At 34.7% G+C, this 15,788-nt stretch overlaps 1 protein-coding gene across 16 annotated transcripts in view; it reads right to left on the reverse strand.

The window, feature by feature from the left end:
- The window catches only part of RAPGEF2 (Rap guanine nucleotide exchange factor 2), a 249,805-nt gene that overhangs the window by 43,038 nt on the left and 190,979 nt on the right, over positions 1-15,788 (reverse strand). For all 16 annotated transcript variants that reach the window (XM_058721011.1, XM_058721007.1, XM_058721006.1 and 13 more), the window contains one exon: positions 9,861-9,992. In XM_058721011.1, the coding sequence (XP_058576994.1) occupies positions 9,861-9,992 (132 nt within the window). The remainder of the gene's footprint in view (positions 1-9,860; positions 9,993-15,788) is intronic.

Here is a 15,788-nt window from a genome sequence, read left to right on the forward strand (position 1 = left end):
CTCCTCATCCAACACCCAATATTTACAGTGTGCCAGGAACTGCTCTGTTTTATATGTATTAACTCATTTAATCTTCAAAACTATCCTATGAAGTGTTATTACTGACTTTTATTATTCTTCAAACATTCTCGTAAAGGGAAATTATTGCAGAATCAAGATTAGAACCTTGGGGGGCACCTGGGTGGCTCAGTCAGTTAAGTGTCTGACTTCGGCTCAGGGCGTGATCTCATGGTTCGTGAGCTCGAGCCCTGCATCTGGCTCTGCGCTGACAGGCAGAGCCCACTTTGTATCCTCCGTCTCCCTGTCTCTCTGCCCCTCCCCTGCTTGCACAGCGCTCTCTCTCTCTCTCAAAAATAAATAAACATTAAAAAAAAAAAAAAGATTAGAACCTAGGAATTCTGTCTCTACAGTCTTAACCACAACCTAATCTATCTCTTTACAACAGATATTACATATGAATGTGGCTTATATAGGGATCTATACTTTTTTTTTTTTAATTTAACTGGGTATTTATTTATTTTTTTTTAATTTTTTTTTTTTAATTTTTTTTTAACGTTTATCTATTGTTGAGACAGAGAGAGACAGAGAATTAACGGGGGAGGGTCAGAGAGAGAGGGAGACACAGAATCCGAAACAGGCTCCAGGCTCTGAGCTGTCAGCACAGAGCCCGATGCGGGGCTCGAACTCACAGACCGCGAGATCATGACCTGAGCTGAAGTCGGACGCTTAGCCGACTGAGCCACCCAGGCGCCCCATTAACTGGGTATTTAAAGAAAAATTTTATCATTCTTATCAAAGCTTTACCTTTCTCAAGTCTTGGTTTATACTGCAGAACATAACATTTAATCCTACCTTTGAAGCAATACAAACAGGTATTAATATTTTATAAGTTTAACAAAATAATTTTAATGACATTTTTAGTTCTTTAGGTACAATTTCCTAAACTAAAATACATACGTTCTAAAAAAAAAATTTAAGAAAATAATAAAGAATACTTAATGAAGACAGAATAATTAAAAATGGAAAACCTAGGGGCGCCTGGGTGGCGCAGTCGGTTAAGCGTCCGACTTCAGCCAGGTCACGATCTCGCGGTCTGTGAGTTCGAGCCCCGCATCAGGCTCTGGGCTGATGGCTCGGAGCCTGGAGCCTGTTTCCGATTCTGTGTCTCCCTCTCTCTCTGCCCCTCCCCCGTTCATGCTCTGTCTCTCTCTGTCCCAAAAATAAATAAAAAACGTTGAAAAAAAAAAATTAAAAAAAAAAAAAATGGAAAACCTAATATCTACAAAAGCTCTTTAAATAATGGCCTTAGTAAATACTACTGCTTGGGTTAAGACCATTATCAGCAGAGCAGTGGGAGAGCAGTAAGGCCTTGTAGGCTTGCAGTTTTCAAGTAGTCGATAAAACATATGTAGCAGTTATTTTACTTTTAGTTAAATTAACACTTCACTGGAGCCTTCATGGCATTTGATATTTCCTCAGTTTGCTCATTTTCTTGATATCCTTTAAAAAATGAAAATAATCTCTTATGAACTGTGTTCAGAATACAATATATGGAATCACTTTTGATTTCAGTAAATCATAGAGCTTTTGGCATCGTTCTGAGACTATTACTAGTTTTTTGGGGGTTTTTTTGAGACTATTACTACTTAGCTATAATATACATCTACATCTATATTAGGCTATCCATGTGGAAGGGAAATTAATTTAGGACAGGAATTATCTGCCTAACTGAATTAACTGTGGCACACTCAGAAACACATCTCCTAATTTAAATTCAGAATTCACAGAATTGTCTCTAGATTCTAGAATGAAACGGAAGTAGAACTTGACATGATGTATTATGCCAAGCCTGTGATCAGAGAAATTAGGCCAATACTGTTATTATCACAGCCTTATTTCTGAAGTCTAGAAATGTGACAATTTGCTAATGTTTGCTATGTTTACATTTTCACCCCAGTTTCACCTTAACATTGAAGATTATTATTCATCATCTTATATTTTCAAATATACAATCAGCCCTCTGTATGTACATTCTTTAATATTAGCTGAAATTGAAGAAGGGACTACTAGAGACAGAAATAAAAAATAAAAATAAAAAACTTCTAAATAATATAGTTATATAGCTTATAGTGTTTCTTTAAATTTTAAACATCTAAAATACAGTAAGAGATACAAAATATATTTTGTAACATTCCAAAGAAATCATTACTGTCATTTAAGTGAATTATATGTAAGTGTTAAATAAAACAAAAAGACTCCTTCTTCTTTTTTTTTTTTTTTTAAATAAAGTAAGCTCTAAGCCCAACATGGGGCTTGAACTCAAGAACCCCATGCTCAATTGACTAAGCCAGCCAGGTGTCCCAGAACAAAAAGCCTTTTAAATCTGAATTGGATTAATCTCTCCACAACTGAACCTTCCACCCCATTTGTGTTAACGGTCATTAGTTGTTTTCTATCTCTGTTATGTGTATTCCATTCTTAAATCATTCATGAAATAACCCTCACTAAACCAGTAACTTAGATTATTTTTCTAAATAAATATCCATTATATTTTAAAACACTACAGAATTCCTTTGTTTATTTATTTATTTATTTATTTATTTTATTATTATTATTTTTTTAGTGAGCTGTAGGCCCAACATGGGGCTTGAACTCACAACGCTGAGATCAAGAGTTGGAGGCTCTACTGACTGAGCCAGGCAGGTGCCCTTCCAGAATTTCTTTTAATAATAAATTTTAAATAGAACTTGATAACAATTTTTTTAGGAGTCTACTAATGCCATAATACTACTGTTTCATGAACAATAAAACTTTTGGAGACTGGAGTGAAATGTTTACTGAACAAACACCAACTGGTCTACAGGAGAAGTGTACTAAACTTAGGAGGAGTGCCTAGAACCCAGTAGTTACTGAATTTACATTTGCTAAATAAACAAACTCACAGTTTAGTAATTCAGATCTCAGCTCTACCATTTATTATGTGACTTTAGCAAAATTACTTAACCTCTATGACCCCAGTGTTATCAGTAGAGTTATATCCTCCCACTCATACCACTGTTCTTGGATCGAATAAGGGGAAAGAAAAGAATGCCAATTACAGGCCACATCAAAAGACAGTCCCTTCCTCAAGGGAACACATTTTTTATATCAGCATTTGTGTATCTTTACCTCTCCCCATCTCACCAGTGAAGCTTACGCACAATTTGTACCAGCAGAATTTGTCAAAAAACCAAAGCTCTGTTAAATAATGCAACCCCTTACTTACTGTAAAAAAAAAACTGTCACTCAGACTAATTGCAACCATTTAATTCTGGCTAAATGGCTCATACAACAATTATAAGAATAGTGATCCTATACTGAATGACTACCATACACATAAAAATCTTCACATCAATTCAGCAAATTAGGATTATTACCCCTGCTTTTCAGATGAGAAAACACTAGGAAAATCAAATAAACTGTTCAATGCAAACAAAACCAAACCTAGTAATTGTGTTAGGTCTTAAACTCAGGTCTGATGAATACAAACTACTAAATGATTTGCACTATAATACTTTGCCCAGTTTTCTCAATAGACTATCTTCATAAAGAAAATCACTAAATCATTAATCATCAGGGAAATGCAAATAAAAACCACAATGAAATATCACCTTATACCTGTCAGAATAGCTAGAATCACAAAGACAAGAACAAAACAAAACAAAACCACAAGTGCTGGCAAGGATGTGGAGAAAAAGGAACGCTTATGCACTGTTGGTGAGAATGTAAATTGGTACAGCCACTGTGCAAAACAGGATAGAGGTTTCTTAACAAATTAAAAATAGAAATACTATATGATGCAATAATTCTACTGGGTATTTACCCAAAGAAAAATGAAAACATTAATCTAACGGGATATGTACCCCATGTTTATTGCAGCACTATTTACAACAGCCAAGATATGGAAGCAATCCAAGTGTATATCGATAGATAAGTGGATAAAGATGTGGTGTACACACACACGCATGCACACGCACACAAGATTATTATTCAGCCATAAAAAGGAATGAGATCTTGCCATTTGCAACAACGTGGGTGGACCTAGAGGGTTAAGTGAAAGGACCCAGACCTAAGTGAAGTAAGTCAGAGAAAGACAAATACCGCATCATTTCACTTATATGTGGATCTAAAAAAACAAACAAAAACATTGAATAAACAAACCAAAAGTAGAAACAGACCTATAAAACCAGAGAACAAACTAGCGGCTGCCAGCGGAAAGGGTGGTGGGAGGAATGGGGAAAAATGGGTGAAGGGGAGGCTTCCAGTTACGAAATGAATGGGTTATGAGAATAAGCTACATCATAGGGAATACAGTCAATAGTACTATAATAACTTTATAGAGTGAAAGATGGTAGTTATGCTAGTGGTGTGCATAGCACAACTTATTGATTTGTCCAATCGCTATGTTATCCACCTGAAACCAATGTAACACCGTGTCAACTCTACCAAAAACACAGTTAAAATATAACAAAGCAATGAAATGTTTTCTGCTTTGCTAAGTCACAACACATAAAATTTTAAATAAATATATTTGTATATACACATAAACAAAACATTTGCTACTTTATAGCTTCCTCCAAACCGTATTACAAGATTAATGCTAGTCTTTAAACCCTTTTATTCTAGATAAAGATAGGCACACAGGCACTTTATAGTTTAAAAGTATCTGATTATATTTGTCTCAGGAACAAGAAGAAAGGCTTACATAATTCAGTCAGGCAAATAACTCCTGTCCTAAATTAATTTACTTTCCACATGTATAGCCTAATATAGATTTGGATGTACATTATAGTTAAATAGTAATATTCTCAAAAAAACTAGTAATAGTCTCAGATCAATGCCAAAAGCTCTATGATTTACTGAAATCAAAAGCGATTTCATATATTATATAAAGGATATCAAGAAAATGACAAACTTGAGGAAATATCAAATGCCATGAAGGCTCCAGTGAAGTGTTAATTTAACTAAAATAAAAATAACTTCTACATGTTTTATCGAGTACTTAAAAACCATTTACGAAAAAAAAGTTTTTGCTTATGAAGTATACAGGCATATCCCCACATTTTTAAAAGGGTTGCTTAGTAATCATTCTTGATGTAAATAAATTTCGTGCAGAATTCAAACGTACATACACATAGCACCTAAGTCAGACCCCGATATAAATTTAGGCTAGTAGAAGGCTATATTGAATGCTAATGCTGATGATAATTTAACCAAGACAAGTAAGTAGGAACTATCTAGAAAACCAGTAAAACCTTGGTTTGCGAACATAATTCATATTCTGGAAACATGCTTGTAACCCAAAGCACTCATATATATCAAAGCGACTTTCAAGAACCATTGGCCCAGTTGTGATCATGTGACATTTGACATCACGTACTACTCATATTGCAATACATCGCTCATTTATCAAGTTAAAATTTATTAGAAATGTTTGCTTGTCTTGTGGAACACTTGCACAAGTTACTCACAATCCAAGTTTTCACTGTATATGTAGAAAGTATGAAAATATTTGGAAATAAGTATAATGCTTGCACTAAGTCTAGCCTGTGTATTATAATTTATGCTGCTCCTAATTTCACACATCAATTTATTTAATTTCAATATAGACTTTAAAATACATTTATGCCTAAAAGACAGGAACAGTTTTACAGCATTTAGTATAAATTGTTAGGTTTCTTTCCAAAAATTATAATTAAAAAAATTTTTTTTTTAATGTTTATTTTTGAGAGAGACAGAGACAGTATGTGAGTGGGTTAGGGGAAGAGAGAGGGAGACACAGAATTTGAAGCGGGCTCCAGGCTCCAAGCTGTCAGAACAGCGCTGGACACGGGGCTCGAACTCACGAGCTGTGAGATCATGACCCGAGCCGAAGTCGGATGCTCAACTGACTGAGCCACCCGGTGCCCCTTCAAAAATTATAATTTTAACAGGTGTAAGAATGTCCATCTGTAAACATTTATTATAAGTAAGAAAGCCTGTGCTAATTTGACAGGAAAATAGTATATTTAATACTCATACACTCAATTACTAATAGGTTTTAAAGATTTTACTTAAGGTACAGGTATCTGCATGTACTCTTTTGCAAATTACCTCCTCTTGCCCTTTGAATATTGTTTTATGGTGAGCCAAGTATTTTTCTCATTAATTTGCCTACATGAGTTATGGTCTGACTTTAAATCTTTGTCTCTCAAGTGATCTTTTAACTATTAAATTATTTTGATTGTTATACCGTAAGAGTTTGCTAACTCTTTGGTTGATATGGAATTTAGTCTTAATAATGATATAGAGTGAGGCTATAAAGTGACCCAGCCCACCCCAAAGATCATTTATTGAATAATCCATCACATTCTTCACTGATGTGTGAGGATTCCTGTTGCTTATTACATCCTTCCACATGAATTCCATTTTACTTGAACTCTGTTCTATTGATCTATTTTTGAACAACTATTTCCAGTCCACCAAACCACTGCTCTGATAATCACACTATGTAGCCAAGATCTTATGGCTAGAATTGCACTGTCTCAGATCCCCAACTTAGGCATTCTGTTTTCTACTGCCAAAAAACTCCTACTTTTCAATTGCTTCCATCTGTTTCAAAGATAACCGTTTTTCGACTCAAGCATGATCTTTAGTCTTCAAGACTCTACTACCTTCTATGTCTAGTTTTCCCACCTTCAGCTTATAAAACCTAGTCCAATATTTCAATCACATTCATTTGGCATATCTTTACTGAATGCCCACAGTTTCCTGGTTCTAGAGAGCAAATGGAGACAAGACAGAGAAATTCCCTATCTTCTTGAAGCTGTCATTTTAGTAGGCAGACAGAACAGAGAAAGCAATAATCATTTGGGGGAAAAAGTCTAAATAAAAGGAATAGCCAGGAAAGGAACCAAAATGCAAGACCTACTTTTCAGACAGTAATAAGCAAAGAACTCTCTGAGAAGATGGTACTTGAAAACGAAGCAGAAAAGGATCAAGCTAGGAGAAAACATTCCAGGCAGAAGGCATGCAAAAACAAAGCTCAGCAGTTAAAAGAGGTTGGCATGTTGCTCCATCCGTCTTTGTGATACACTCATTTAACAAAACTCCAGGCCTGGGTGCAGCCAAATCTCTGCTTTCTTTGTGCTTGCTGTAGAAAAAAAAAATACTTAATAGGGCAGAGGGAAGTCACTCTGTATTTGAGGGCACCCTCTCAACTGAGCTTCCATTACTCTAGTCAATTTGCTCTCCTACTCTCTGAAGCATCTATTTCAAAACTTCTCTCTCCTTAAAACTCTCGACCAGCTAACTCTCCCACTCTCAACAAATGAACTCAACTTCTTCAGAGGGAAAAACTGAAGTCATCAGAGAGATGCCCTCAACTCTCAAACTCCCCAATCCAAACCCACCACAATAATATGTACCTGTAGAAACAGAGGAAGGCTTCTCTTCGTAAAGCTAGTTATTCCACTTTGCTTTTGAATTCCTCTCCTCCTATCCTGTTAGAAAAATTATTCTACCTTTTTCTCTCTGGCATACAGCATTCAATTTCAACCTGTGTCCATCTTGTAAGCATTTATACTCACTTGAACATGACAACTTTCTGACTTAGGAGAAACTTCTCCTAAGTCAGAATTATACAAAGATTAAATGGACTGCCATGGGAGATAGTTGTCCATCCCTGAAAATGTTCCAGAATAAACTGTTTGCTTCACTGACAGAAAAGCAGTAGAGGACTCAAATATAAGACTGGTCACTGAACCAAGTGCATCTGTCAGATTTCTTCTCACCTTAAGAATTTCTGATTTAAAGATAATGGAAATGGTCTATTTGGGGATTTCTATTAAATGTTAAGTTTAATATAGCTAATAACAAAACCTTAGGTACACCTTTGGATTCTTCCTTTTGAAGGATATAAACTTAACAGGTTACATGTACCTTAGGTACACCTTTGGATTCTTCCTTTTGAAGGATATAAACTTAACAGGTTACATGTACCTTAGGTACACCTTTGGATTCTTCCTTTTGAAGGATATAAACTTAACAGGTTACATGTCTGCCATCAAATTTGAAGTGGATAGCCTTGAAACTCAACTAAAATCAATCAAAGTACACAGAGACCCTCTATTTCATCTATACCGCCAGATAAAGTCAGACTGCAGGCAGACCAAGTCAGAGCAATTTGGAGTTCTCGCCCACAGTCTGGATTCTCAGATTCTGTACCGTCAAGAATTTCCTCATGAACTTATCCTAGCCTACTCAAGGGTTAAACACGTAAAGCCAGAATTCCAGTCACAATATGCCTCAATAAATTCTATGAACCACTTACTTCATTCTTACTATAAATTTGCCTTCTAGGAGTTCCACTTAGGTTTGTATAGAGTTGACAGCAATGGTAACTGCTACCACCTCAAGCTGTGTTTCCACTGCAGATCTTTAACGAGTATAATCACCCCACAGTTTAGAAGACAGGGACTCCATCATGATATTCCAGTTACTACAAAGCACAGCTTTTAGGAATACCATTCATTGCCTTAGAATAAGGGATACTCGAGTAAACGTTCAAAAAAAATCAACTTCTAAAAATTGGTAGTACTGGCAGGCGGAGGAAGGAGAGCAAATTTACCCATATCTAGCACCTTCTCCTCCTCTAACATCTGAAAATGTGATTCCTTCCTAAAAATTGTATTATAAGTTAACAATGCAAAGTATCTATCTTTGCATTTGATATTGTATCAAAATTATCTTAAAGAGCCAGATAATATTTCTTATTGCAAAATAATAAATTTTTATTCAGCCAAGAATCTGCAAATAATTGCATTTGTGGCTATTATTAGTAAGCTCTCTACAATACCCTTGAATTATAGAAAAGTGTGTACCTATTACTTCCTTGAAATAAAATTAATTTTCTAAGATCTACTAAATTTAGAACTTAAATATGTTTTACCCTGATAGTATTCTAATTGTTTAATTATTGTTAGTATTTTTTTTTTTTAAATAGAAACTTAGCACTGCCTGAATATTTCAATGATCTTGAAACACTATAATGTTTCTGAAGAAAGGTACCTCTATGGTCATCTCATATCACAATTCCTATGAAGTCAAGAATTATACTTTGGAAACTGAATACTATGTTGTTGTTTGAAACCATCTAAAAGTACATATTAGTAGTATGTATTTAAAGATCTCCCCACAGATGGGCGTGCCTTTTTTTGCATATTTTAGCCACTTTTCCAAAATTTGCATATTCTAAGCCAATGAACTATTCCTCAACAATTAAAATTATTTTGCTTTTAAAACACCTTTGGAATTCCATGGTTCTGGTTTCTTTTCTATCCATCAGTATCATAAGAATTTATTTTAAACACATAACTAAACCTATACCTAATTTAAAAATGCAACAAAAAGAATCTAATGATCCAATAATAATAACCTCTTCCTCGTCATACTGAAGACTTTAATAAGAAAAACTTACTATGTAGTATAATTCTGCAGTTTTCCCCCAGAGTTTTAGTCAAGAAAGAGCCCTAAACCTAATATGTCTATAGTGAAATTTATAAAATACTTGAAGTCCAGAGAAACATCTCCAATGTAACCACTCCATTTAAAATCCTGATAACTGGTAATAGCAGAGGCAAATACAGTTAGACAGTAGTTCTATTTCCCCAAACAGACATACTATATGTCTCTGTGAAGCACAAACATTAACATTAACATATGTACCTAAAAGTACACATGATATAACATATATATTTACTTTATAGGTCCTATCAATTAAGAATCAAAACTCCTTGGAATACATAAAAATGAAACAAATGACAAGAAAAAGACCTTCTTACCTGATAGATATCAGAAAGACTGCTGCTTCCAGAATCACTAGTGATACTACATCCTGAATGGCTAGAAGAAACGTGCGTCACCTGTGGGTGGAGACTATCAGTAAGGTGTAGTTTTGTGAAATCTGCAGGAAGCTATGGAAGGAGCAGGAGAAACAGGATTACAATTTGAATCAAGAACGCTTAAGAAGACATTGAAACATTTTATTAAACACTACTCCATACCATTTACCCAAAAGTACTAGGGAAGATCCTTCATTTTTCAAGTTCACAAAATATTAAATATTGTCCCTATTTATCAAAAATCACAAAATACGTTTTTAAAGTTTACGGACATTCAATGAACCCTAATACTAAATTCAATGCTTAAAGAGGTAGATTTGGCAGTTAAGATTAACTTGGATGAGCATTTAATTCAATGACAACTTTCAAATTATATACTATTGAGCAAATTAATCTACTACTACTTGGTAGCCACTATAAACACAACTTTCTAGCAAGAAATAGCTTAAACAAGAAAAGATTTGAGGTTCTTATATGCCTAAATAATACTTACAAGTAAAAAAAAAAAAAAAAAAAAAAAAAAAAAAACCAGCATCTTAGAATTGACAAAATGTTTTCCAATATAAATAACTGTGCTAGGCTCTATGAAAAAACAGAATAGGATGCCTTCAAAGAACTTAGAGTTGAGAAAGCTATGGACAACATTTACCAATCTACACACATACACATAAATATCAATTTTCTATATGTTCAGTTTAAACGCTAAATGAAATAGCTTCTGTTGAACAGATTCACTAAGCATCCCTCAAGTGCTTCCCTCACTCTCCCATATAACAGAGAAAAGGTATTGAGAAAGAAAACATCCATACATTTGCCCATTCAACAAACATTTGCCGAACCTTTTTCCTCCTACTATGTGCTAAGAATGAGACACTAAGAAAACACTGCCCTTAAGAATCTTACACTCTTGTAAGTTATTATCAGTTCTTTTGAATTACAAAGGGGTACTATTTCTAATATCCCACTTATTATACGATTGGCCAGTAATACACGTGACATTTCAAAATATATGCTGACATCATGCAATATTCGTAACATTCTTTCCTTTCTACATATTAATCCTATTTAGCTGTTGAATAAAAATGAAGAATGTTAAAATACAACTAAGAGTTTATCTTAGCAACATTCCTTTCTCTCCTTTGATTCTCATCCCTTCTCCCCTTTCCAAAAACAAGATGCCATTCCATAGATTAGAATAAGTTTCCTAAGGGAGGTGATTCATTTGTATGGCAATAACCAATGAATTGTAATACCTCAAAGTTCCAAACAAAGAGGCAAAATGTACTTATATCCCACTATCATTCAGATCTGACTTAATAAACAGGTTATGATATTTAATAATATTAAATACAGGCTGCACAGAATATTTTGACTTGGTCAAGATATAAAAAAAAAGACTTAAAAATAAATGTATTAGGAGGCATAAGATTAGATGGCAAATAAATGGACAAAAAACATGTATGTTGGAGGAGCTCAGAGAAGTGAGATGTATTTAAATGGGTGAGATCATTGCAAACATGACATATCTCACTAAGTGTTGTTATTTAAAAACCTGATGATTGAAGATGCTCTGAAATATTAGATAAAATTTAGGAGAATAACAATTCCTCTACAAGGAATAGATAGGTGGGTAACTCTAAATTGAGAGTTTATATATATTTATTCACAAGGTAGAACAGTGAAATATTTGCAGGACTTCTACAGGAACAATTTGGAGACAGAAATCTCCCGAGATGTACTAATGACTATGATTTTGCATGTTGCTAAGTGATAGATATCACATATTAAAATAATGTGCCCAAAACCAGGATAAATACTCTTCATCATCCCAGCTACAGTTCCATTATATCAGTCACTCACTGCAGAAGGCAACTGGGGAAACATTACTCAATGGCTCACTGATTTTAAAAGGCATAATAAATTGATACATATAATTACAGAACAGTAAACTGATTTCTATTGATTATCTTTTATAGATGTGACTCAGGTTGACATGTACCACATAGGGTGATTTTTAAAATTAACTTAAATATATCAAATGAAGACATCATTAATAAATTTTTACTCACTAGACACTTATTTATTCAAGCCTCAAAGGCCTCTCTTCTCTTCAGTATCCATGAGCTCATGGTCATCTTTGCTGAGAATTCATTGTATGGAAAGCATTAGGAGCTACAGAGCTCTCCATCTAATAGAACACGCATGGATCCAGCCTCTATGTACCATGATCTATTCACCTATGCTAGCTGACAACAGCAGATACCAGAATTAGATGGCTATGCTAGGCTAAGGACCATAAAGACTGTTTAAAAAGCAAAAGAGAAATATTTTCACTCTGAAGAATTCAATTCTATTCTATATATAAATACTTATTAAGTATGTGTTATGTCACACTATTAGGCCCAAGGAATATGGAGGTGAATATGGCATTCCCAATTCTAAACGTAACGAACTTCTACTACCCAAAATGTCATTGAAATAGGGGTTACCCATAATAGAAAAATGAATCAAACATATTTTTTTAAACACGGCTTTTATCTCCCTCCCTCAACCTGTATTTTTTGCAGAACGGCATGAAATAATGTTATGTTAAACTCAGAGTAAATGCATACACAATTTACTATTAACCAAACATTTCTTTATATTAGAACAGATGCCATACTTAGGAAGGCTTTACATTTTTTCCCACAGATTGGGAGAATAGTATCATGATTAAATTTCACTGATGGTACACCTCGGCCAGTTACAGAATGGGAGAAGATGTGGAAGTTGATCCCATAGACAGAGAGTCTGAACTGCACTGACGTGGCCCAGCTGGCCACAACACCCTAAAAGAAGAGAGACCTGAGCCCACAGCTGGGGGAAATGGGTCTTTAAGAGGCAAATGAACCATATGGGCTGGGAGTCAGGGGACAAACACTGTTACACGGAGCCACGTTTAAACCTGAGGTCAACAAGGGTAGCACAGAATCCCTAGGGAGGCAGTAACTCATAGTCTGAGTAAAATACACCAAAAAAAGGGGTATGACATGCCAAAGACAAGATTCATTTACTCCACACCTTTCTAGGTTTGACCCGGTGCCTATTTAAATTATTATCAGTGTCATTTTTAATTAAATTTCAGATTAAAATGGGGCTGTGAATTATCTTGTGACTCTAGCCACCATTTATAACAGAAACTGTATAAAATAAGAGAAATTTTTGAAGTTGGGACTATATACAGCAATCACCTGAATAATATTAGATATTAATTAAATTAAAGGGGAAATAAATGCATTTTATACATTTTGATCTTAATACCAATATATTTCACAATTTATTTAAAATTTAAAGAAGCCTCAAATTATTTTTATATTTGAAATTTTTAAGATTTGATATATGAATATATTACTCCTCAAATTTTTCCTGAATCAAAGCAACATATATTCCTAAAAATAGGAATAGTTGTGGGGCACAACTGCAATAAACTACTGTTAGGCAAAATGACTGAATCATAGTTTAATCACAAACACTATTAACTACATAAGAAACACAGGGTAATATTAAAATCAGATACTTAAATAAAGTGAGCATAAGCAAAATCATAGTTTAATAAAATCTGGGTATCAATTACAAAGTAACTTGTTTTCTCTTTTGGGGAGAAACAGGGATGTCACAACAATTAGCTGTAAATAAGTACTATACAAAAGACATAAGTCTCATATATGAACAGGCATTTGATGATAGCCTTTGATTTATTAATCAGTCTAATGATTGGCATTGATAAAATGACTTCTAATTTTACCAGTTAATAAATGAACTGTTTTGAACATAAATGCAATGAGTTTGAGTGCCTTGAAGGGTCTGACACGAATAAGTAAATACTTTGTTGAAATGGTAGAAGTGGTTGTAATGTAGGAGAGGCTAAGATGGCTGCCTTCTTCCCTTTCCTCCCTACTAAAGACTTCTTTATGTTCATGTTTTCAAGCTCTACCAGGAAGACCGGGTGTATCACTGGACAAGTAATGGAAATATAAGAGTTTCCTATTTCATAATGATTATTAGCCTAGGTTTGCTGAGAAATCCAATAGTTAAAAAAGAATGAAAAACTAAAAACAAAAAAATACTGCCACCAACATTTGAAATTTATATAACTGAAAAATTTCCCAACTAACCTTAGAATCACTTTATTTCAAGAAATCGTTACACAAGGATTGGGGTGATTGTTGGGATCTGTGCAATCTTCCCTGGCAGTTTACTTTGAGTAATGCTTTGAAGGTAAATTAAATACACTCAGTCACTAAAAACTAACTCTACATTGAGATGTATTACTAAGAATTTACCCAAATGAATACTGTTTTCCTCCTATCATCACTGAAGTTTTGTAAGTATTCTTCATGCTCATGTTTTCGAGCTCTGCAAGGAAGAGTTGGTGTGCTAATTGGACACACTGACTATTTTTCTCAGAGATGTTAATGAAAATACAGTCTCCTACATTTTCTACTCATTCATCACTTATTGGAAACCTGTGTTGTGAGGAGTAAATGAATGGCTGGGCACAAAGCATTTAGGTTAGGGTCTGGCACATAGAAATCACTATAGAAGTGTGTTAGCTATAATTACCACATGCAGATGCTGTGTAAGAAACAGGTCCTTTCCAGCTCCAGAATTCCTGTAGCTGAAATCTAAGACTAGATACCAGTGGGTTACTGAGCTACTACCTGAGAGGGCTTTCGTGGTCAAAATCATCCAGCCACAAACACTATTCCCTTATCCACTTTAGAATTCAAGTTGTGCTTTAAAAGCAATTCCTATTCTCTGTGTCTGTACACATGTACGTACACACACACACACACACACACACACACACACACACCCTGTATTTCTTTTACCACTTATCTTTTCAGTTACTACTAGTCCTGACACTCTCTGACCTGTTTCTACATACAGCTTGAATAAGCAGGAATATTATTTATAGTTTATTTTAAAGGACACTGTATAATATGGTTTTGACTTTTACATCTCTCAATCATAATATTTCTTTAAGAACTCCAGATAAGGGAAACATTTGGACTCCTGAATATTATTCATCAGAAATAATTTTTGCAGGGACACCTGGGTGGCTCAGTCAGTTAAGCGTCCGACTTCAACTCAGGTCATTATCTCACAGTTCATGGGTTTGAGCCTTATGTCAGGCTCTGTGCTGACAGCTTACAGCCTGGAGCCCACTTTGGATTCTGTGTCCTTCTCTCTCTGCCTCTCCCCCCTGCTTATACTCTGTCTCTGTCTCTCTCCCAAAACTAAATGAACATTAAAAATTTTTTTAATTAAAAAATAATAATTTTTGCACCGTGCCTGGATGGCTCAGCCAGCTAGGCGTCCAACTCCTGGGTTTGGCTCAGGTCATAATCTCACAGTTCATGAGATTGAGCCCTGCATCAGACTCCCTGCTGACAGCACAGAGCCTGCTTGGGATTCTCTCTCTCCCTATCTCTCTCTCTGCCCCTTCCCTGCTCATGCTTGCTCACTCACTTGTGCTAAGTAAATAAACTTTTTTAAAAAAGTAATTTTTACTTCCCTTATACTGCCTTATGATACACTAGATTCAATACTTATTCTTGATTACATCATCCATCAGTATTCCACAAAGAGAAAGATGTTTGCACAATATACAATTTCTTTTGTTCATAAACATAAAGGCAAGAGAGTTTCCCCCAAAGTGTCATAAGATAATTTAATAAACTGATAGATCTAATTATATTTCTCATTAAAACACATGAAGACATGTTTTAATGTTGATATGACTATGTTTTACAGGAATGGGTCTACAAAAATTTGCTTTGTATCTACTGGAGAAACCTGACAAAAATTAATAATTTGTAAGAACAT

This window comes from Neofelis nebulosa, chromosome 3 (assembly GCF_028018385.1).
Source record: "Neofelis nebulosa isolate mNeoNeb1 chromosome 3, mNeoNeb1.pri, whole genome shotgun sequence".
NCBI classification, from domain to species: Eukaryota; Metazoa; Chordata; class Mammalia; order Carnivora; family Felidae; genus Neofelis; species Neofelis nebulosa.